The 7,100-nt window shown below is 39.0% G+C and overlaps 1 protein-coding gene across 2 annotated transcripts; it reads right to left on the bottom strand.

Moving 5' to 3' along the window:
- Positions 1 to 811: 811 nt before the first annotated feature.
- LOC109003009 lies at positions 812 to 6,854 on the bottom strand. 2 transcript variants are annotated; one of them, XM_018980956.2, is made up of 4 exons: positions 6,671 to 6,854; positions 5,604 to 5,805; positions 2,618 to 5,508; positions 812 to 2,495 (listed from the first exon to the last, which is right to left on the bottom strand). In XM_018980956.2, the coding sequence occupies exons 2-4, from the start codon at positions 5,625 to 5,627 to the stop codon at positions 1,073 to 1,075; spliced, it is 4,338 nt and encodes a 1,445-aa protein (XP_018836501.1). In that variant the 5' UTR covers positions 5,628 to 5,805; positions 6,671 to 6,854; the 3' UTR covers positions 812 to 1,072. The 2 variants fall into 2 exon arrangements, with proteins under 2 accessions (XP_018836501.1, XP_018836502.1); XM_018980957.2 differs by having other exon boundaries at positions 6,675 to 6,854.
- Positions 6,855 to 7,100: the final 246 nt, after the last annotated feature.

Genomic DNA, 7,100 nt, shown 5'->3' with positions numbered 1-7,100 from the left:
GAAAGGAAAATGCTATCTAGTATCTAGATTATAAAATTATCATTTTAGACGCATAATAACCATACATACCATAAATCTTGAAATTCAAAGTTCGAAATGAAATAGAAAAACCTGATTTATTTATTTTTAAAATCGTTTCGTAAATGAAAGATTAATCTGGTATTAACGAAGTTACGAAACATATCCCAATAGTTTCGAGATCCATAGTAATAAAAAAAAATGGAAATCCAGAATAAAAAGGTTTGGTTCAATGATCTGGTTTTTAAGGCAGGCCCATGAATAAGTTGGCACAGAGAGCTGGAGAAATGACTACAATAATGAATAAAGGAACAATAGCACGTAGAAAGATGCCGTTTTTGTTGGTCAAAATAACGTCTCAGTCAACGCAGATTCAATAATATGATCACGAGTTATGAGAGCTTTTGAGAAATATTCTATTTCTTCGTTATAATTTTTACAAATTTTTATATAAAATATAATAAATAATTTAATAATTCAATTTTTTATCTCAACCATGAGCCTTAAAATCTCATTTGATTTCATAAATAAGATTAAAAAAAATATTATTAAAATATTATTTTTAAAATTATTTTTATTTTAAAATTTTAAAAATTAAATTTTTTATTTTATTTTATATAAAAATTTTAAAAAAATTATAATTATTAAATCACCCGCCAGTGGCGTAGGTAACTAGCCAGAGTGGTTATTCTCTCTCTTTTTTTTTTTTTTACAAAATGAAAAAATAATTTTTTAACTTATTTATTACATGCTCTGTATAATTCCTGTGAAAAATTTACTTATAAGAAAAAAGTTACTGTGAAAAACTTGGCCATCCTTAACATATATTTTCAATCATATTCTCAATGGGTTCCACCTCTTTTGCGAGATTCTGATAAAAACTTGTCTCAAATAATTTGCACTGGTATTCATGAAATTTTCAAGAACTCCCATCATCCAAACATCCACTAAAACTGCAAAAAGAGTAGAACCTTCCTGTGTGCTTTGAGCTAGTAAAATGTCCCCCGATAAGGCTGTAAATTACCGAGGACAAAATCATAGCAGAGAATCAAAATCAAAATCTTTTTCTCTTCACTCGGGAAATCTCATCAAACCCATCATCATGCCAAACCTGCCCCCCGCCTCGCCTGTAATTTGCTTCCTGCTCTTCAATGCTTCTTGTTCTTCTAGGTGCATTTCCTGGCCGGTACTTAATTCTCCGGTCAAACTCCCTGTCCCTTAAATTGCCTCTTTGACGGAACTCTAATTCTTCTTCTGGACAGAACCTAAAAGGCCTAGGGCCATCCTCTGAATTAAGATGTAAACCCTCACCATCGGCATCACTGTAAGGAGGCCTAAATGAACGAGCAGGTCCACGTCTCTCACCAAACCTTCTTCTCTCATCACCATTTGCATCACCACCAAGCTCATGCAGTCGACCGGTATTCATGAGCCCCCCAAAGTACTCATCACTGTCAGTTCTTTCTCGGGGATCCATAACGTCAAATCGCCTGTTTCTAAGTAAAATCCGGCCAGATTGGCTCCTATTGGGAATTACAGATCTTGGATGACCATGGTCGCGTCCAGAATCCAAATCCCTCAAATCATTAGAGGATCGTGACAAATATGGCGGGGAGCCATGCCTTCTGGCCATCAGGTCTGCAGGGAAACAAGGGTGATCTGGGGACCTCTTCTTTTTTCTTTTTTGATAAGAAGGGTGATCTGGAGATCTCACCCTCTCCATCCGGTATATTGGAGATCTTCGATGAGTCATTTCTGAATGTCCATCAAAACCATCTTGGGATCTTCTCCTAGGAGATGGCCATGGGACAGGAGAACGAGATCTGGATCTTATTGGAGATTTTGAATGAAGTCGGGGAAGACCCCTTCTCTGAACAGAAGAAAAGTTCCTACCACCTCGGGCAAAATGTCCACCTACTCCCTCATATGCAGGTTGAGATCGTGTGAACATGGGTTCCATAGCATCATCATGAAAAACCCTCATGAGCTTCTCGCTATGCCTCAGTCCAACCACTTCAGAACTATCTTCATCGACACATCTACCTGGGCTCACATTTCTAGGAACTCTGCGAATCATTTGACCACCACCACGTGCAGCAGGGCTATCTCTCCCTCCCGGAGACCGTCTTCTTGAGGGCATATGGCGAAAAATAGCTCTCTCCTCATTTAAACGCTTCCTCCCTCCCCGACCAGTGCAAAAAAATGCACCATCAGGTGGAATATTATAACTATTATATTCCAGGTCAGCATTGGCGACAGCAGATGCATATTTATGTCTGGAGACACGAAACTCTGTTGGAACATTATAAAATTCTGAAGTGAAGTCACGGTCTGAGTCCCAGTCACCATGTAAAGTGTCTAACCGACTAGGAATCCTTCCTCTGCCACGCCCAAAATTTAATCTAGAATTTCTGGGCGAGAGATCTTGGTGCCTCTCTCGTGAAAATTTGCCAGAACCATCGATGTATGACTCATCTCTGAACAAAAGTAAAGGCAAGAAAATCAGATATTAATACAACTACTTAGCCCTCAAGGAAAAAGCTATACCCTCAAGAAAGAAGCTATATAAAAAAGTAAAAAAGGGTAAAAGAATGATTACCTCCCTCGGGGATGTAATTTTTCTCCCTCAAGTGCTACATCAGGTAATCTTTCACTCCCAGCTTGTGTTGGCAATGACCTAGCAGAAATAGGTACTGTTTTGCCAGGGGATGATGCATGAGAAGCTCGAGACAAATTTATAATGCGGCTCCGATTACCACCACCGTTGGCATCCTTAGCTGCATCATCACCATTTGCAGATGCTTCCATATTTGGCAAACATGTATCAATATTTTCCAGCAAGTCAATTTTTTTAACATCCTCCTCTAACTCCTGAGTAACAGTGGCAACTGCTTCTTGGTTTCCCTTGGTGGTTTGCTCAGACGATAATTCTATCTCCTGTTCCTTTAAGCAATCTTTACTACCAGATTGATCAAATGGGTTTCTTTGTATATCCCTAATTGGCCTCTTCAATCCATCTCCATCATGGGATGAAGTGGGGTCACAATCACCATACTGTCCCACAATGTCCATCTTTCTATCATCAGAGTCACCATGATCAACAGGTTCAATTACTTCTTTCTCATATATGGGCTCCTCTACTACATTATGCACTAGAGGTTCTCGGACCTCACCATCTTCGTAATCGTCTTCTTCACAAGCCTTTTCTGTATCCAGAGCCCTTGCTAAACGATGGTTACCATCTGACTCATAATCAGAACTATAAGAATCTTCTAATATATCAGCAGATATGTTGATTTTCTCCTCATCACTTGCAGAATCTTCACCTCCACGCATATCAGGGAGGTGGTCATTCATGTGTTTTAATCTGCACTGTTCAGGATCATCAGCATTTCCATCTTCCGCTCTTACATTAGCTATCATCACAGAAGTACTCGATTCTTTATCATTATGACACACAGATATAGCAACTGTTTCTGAAGCAACCAGGATAGCACTTTCACATGCTTCCTGAGGCAGCACCTCCCCATTAAGATAGCTCCCTTCAGTGAAATCAGAATGTTCTAAATGGTTTGTTACATCACTGGCTATAGTCAACCCTGTTGAACAAGAAGGTTCAACTGTAGGGAAAGACATCTGTGCAGGCATTGCCACAGCAAAAGAATTATTACTCAAACCCTGACTGACCTGTTTGCCTACTTGTGATGTGCCTACCTGTGATGTCCCCTTCACTGTATCAAGGGCTTGTTGACTACCCTCACGAACTGGTTCAGTTTTAATGGCAGCAGGACCAGCTACTTTCAGCGTGCTGATATTTGAAGACTTGGTAAGACTGCCATCAACTAATTCATGCTTTAGTGTTCTACTATTATTTAGCAATCCCATATTTTTGGCTTTCGTTCCCGAGTTATCTAATTTGGTGCTATCATCAAATGGTTCTGATTTCACAGTCCTATGCCTAACCGTGCTCAAATTTCCAGTTGAAGCCATCAATCCTGGCAAGCTCATACTAGGAATTAACCTGCCAAAAGTTTCTTTGGTAGATAAGCTGGAAGGTTCCTGGCTCACTTGCGACCGAAGGGAGGATGGACTAAGACCTAACTGAAGAGAGTCAACTACTTTATTTTGTCCGCCAGGCAGTCTGGATGATAAGGTAAGATTAGCTCTGTTCTCACTCTCTACATGGCTATGCTGTTCTGAAGAAGCAGCAATTCCAATCATCCCAGTTGTGCATATCAAAGGTTTTCTGTCATGTACATGATCAGTTGCATTGAACCCATCGATAGATGCTTGACCTGATGCTGCATCACTGGCAAATCTTTCCCATGCATCCATTGTAGTATTCAGATCCCAGTTTGCCCTATTAGCACTCTGCTGTACCCCATTATTGAACTCAACATCATTTTTGCTGCACTGGCTACTGCTACTTCCCTTGCTCAAAGACAAATTCAGAGAACCAGGCTCTGAAGTACCCTGATTTTGGCCTCTTCCATCACTCTTTTGAACTGCCAATGCTGGAAAACAATGTTCCTTTACACCTAATGTCAATTCAGTATTCCCTGCAACGGTAGGAATTTCTGCTTTACACTTCCCTTCAAATTTTTCTTTGCTATGTACCTCTTTCCCCATATTAAGTGCAAGAGCTTCATCTGGTGCTAACTGCAAATTCAATTTTCCCACTGTTATTGGACAAGCAGATTTTTCAGCCACCATAAGCTTATTTTCGCTGCCCATTTTATCCAAAGAATCAGAGTGACTTCTTATGCTTGCTTTCTCGAGTTCAACTCTAGAGCATTTAGGATTGCTTTGGGCCAAAGTAACATTAAAAACATCAATATTTCCTTTAGATTCCTCAGATATGGGTTTCTTGTTTGCATCAGATATACCTGAAGAACTTGTTGCAACACTAGCATTTGACATGGCAGACCCCTGAGGTGGGCTAGAGTGATCCTTCTGAAGTAAATTAGATTGTTCCTTCCGTAATAAATCAGATTGTTCCTTATGTAGCAAATCAGAATGTTCCTTTGATGGGGAGTCGGATAGTTCCTTCTGTAGCAAATCAGTATGTTCCTTTGATGGGGAGTCAGATTGTTCCTTCTGTAGCAAATCAGAATGTTCCTTTGATGGGGAGTTGGATTGCTCCTTCTGTAGCAAACCAGAATGTTCCTCTGATAAGGAATCTGATTGTTCCTTGTTTAATGGAAGTGCAGGAATCAAATTAGGTTCAAGTGGAGGAGCAGGAGAACAGAACAATGGGAACTTCCTCTTCTTTATGGGAACACCTGCAATGTACTCGGATTGTTCCTTCTGTACGGAATCAGAATGTTCCTCCGATAATGAATCCGATTGTTCCTTCTTTAATGAACCTGCTGGAATCAAAGTTGGTGCAAGTGTAGGTGGAGGAGAATAGAACAATGGGAACCTCCTCTTCTTCATGGGAACACCTGCAATGTAATCGCTAGACTGCCGGGAAATGGGTTTAAGCCCAGTCTGCAAACAAAAGATTATTTAAATCAAATATTCAAAAGAACCAATAAATTTGTATCGCTCTCCAATCCAAGCAGAAGCTTGATAAAGAAATAAACCTCTTCATTGCCTGATACAGGCATGACTTCCAGATTTGCTGAACTTATAATCCTTCTCTCTATCCTAAATCAATAGCAATTCCTGGATTAAATTTCTAAAGTTGCTCTTGATTCACTGATATTTCTAAGCTACATAAGACCTCGCAATTTCACGCAGTTTCCTGAATCTTAAAATCTGGATGGGATAACATGTAGTAATCACCTGCAAACATAAAAGATAAAGCTACGCCATGATGACTTGGTCCAGAAAGACGAAAGAAACAAAAAAAGCTCAATAATAACTTCTCGATCAAGTCAATCAAGTAAACAGCCGATTTTGATTCGTAAAATGATAAAACAACTAGATCGCCAAGAAAGCAAAATCAGCATAAAAGACGAAAAAAAATTTTAGGAATACAATTAAATCGTTATCAAATACTAACTGTAAATCTGAGAAAAAAAAAATGGTCTGAATATGATCTTGCACGAAAAGACAAAACAATTACATGCCAAAGTGATAGGATCACTGATCAAACTACGCATTCAGTCCTTAGAGGTCAACTTCCCAACGCAAAAACACAGAAAATCCACAGGTAATTTTCCTTTCACGGACACGTCGAAAATACTTGATCCGTAAAAACATGCAACAAGATTCAATCCTTTAATCCAAACAAAAAACGATTTCCAGGAAACATCTGTTAGGGAAAAATGCATCCAAAAATCATAAATGGAAAGCGAGATTTTCAAATGACGATAAGAAACATTTCTGAAAATGTGTTCTCCACGACCATCATCCAATAAATCGATCAATTTTCTCCACCGTCTTTCACAAATCAGGCGCCGCAAATGGAAAAATAATCACATCGAAAGACCCCGAATGACTTTACAATCATTTCCAGGAAAAACCTAAATCAGGTTGAAATAATCGAAATACATAATTAAACGGAAAATTTTAAAAATGAAAAATAATATAAACAAAACCTATAATTCCCAGGAAGTAGCTGAAATCCGAAAATCAACACGCACATGACGAAAAAAGAGGGAAAGAGGACCAGAACACAATCGGTTATTTAGAAGGAAAAAATTACCTACTGAAGACAGAGAGAAGGGGATCGGATGAGCTTGGAGAAGCTCTGCAAGCAACTTCCAGGAATGGATGTGAATGATCAGATCAGCCAAAGAGAAACGGAAAGACAAGGTAAGAGGAAGAGAATCTAAACTAAATTAGCCTTAAATCTCAAGCCTAGGGTTTGTGCTTTGCATCCGCACGCAGCCATCTATTTCCTATCTATGAATATGTGTATATATATATATATATATATATATATTATATAATTGCGGTGGGCAATGTGCTGTGGATTATTTTTTATATTTATTCTTGTATTAGACTTTAACGTGGGTGGACGCGTAGGGTCTTGGTCGCGCGCACTTTAGCCGGAGAACCTGACCTCAAATAGTTACCTGACACGTGTACTGTCTGTGTCTTTTTTCGGAAAATGCCCATATATTTTCCTTTAC

The sequence above is a fragment of the Juglans regia genome, chromosome 12 (genome assembly GCF_001411555.2).
Source record: "Juglans regia cultivar Chandler chromosome 12, Walnut 2.0, whole genome shotgun sequence".
Lineage (NCBI taxonomy): Eukaryota > Viridiplantae > Streptophyta > Magnoliopsida > Fagales > Juglandaceae > Juglans > Juglans regia.
Note: the sequence above shows the minus strand (reverse complement) of the source record. Positions and strands in the feature narration are given on the sequence as shown.

Excerpts from the sequence above, each read along its gene's own strand:
- LOC109003009 (XM_018980956.2), bottom strand. The coding sequence starts at position 5,627 with ATGCCTGTATCAGGCAATGAAGAG. Across the intron at positions 5,509-5,603 it reads CTGTATCAGGCAATGAAGAG|ACTGGGCTTAAACCCATTTC; the intron begins GTTTATTTCTTT and ends TTTTGTTTGCAG. Across the intron at positions 2,496-2,617 it reads AAATTACATCCCCGAGGGAG|AGATGAGTCATACATCGATG; the intron begins GTAATCATTCTT and ends ACTTTTGTTCAG.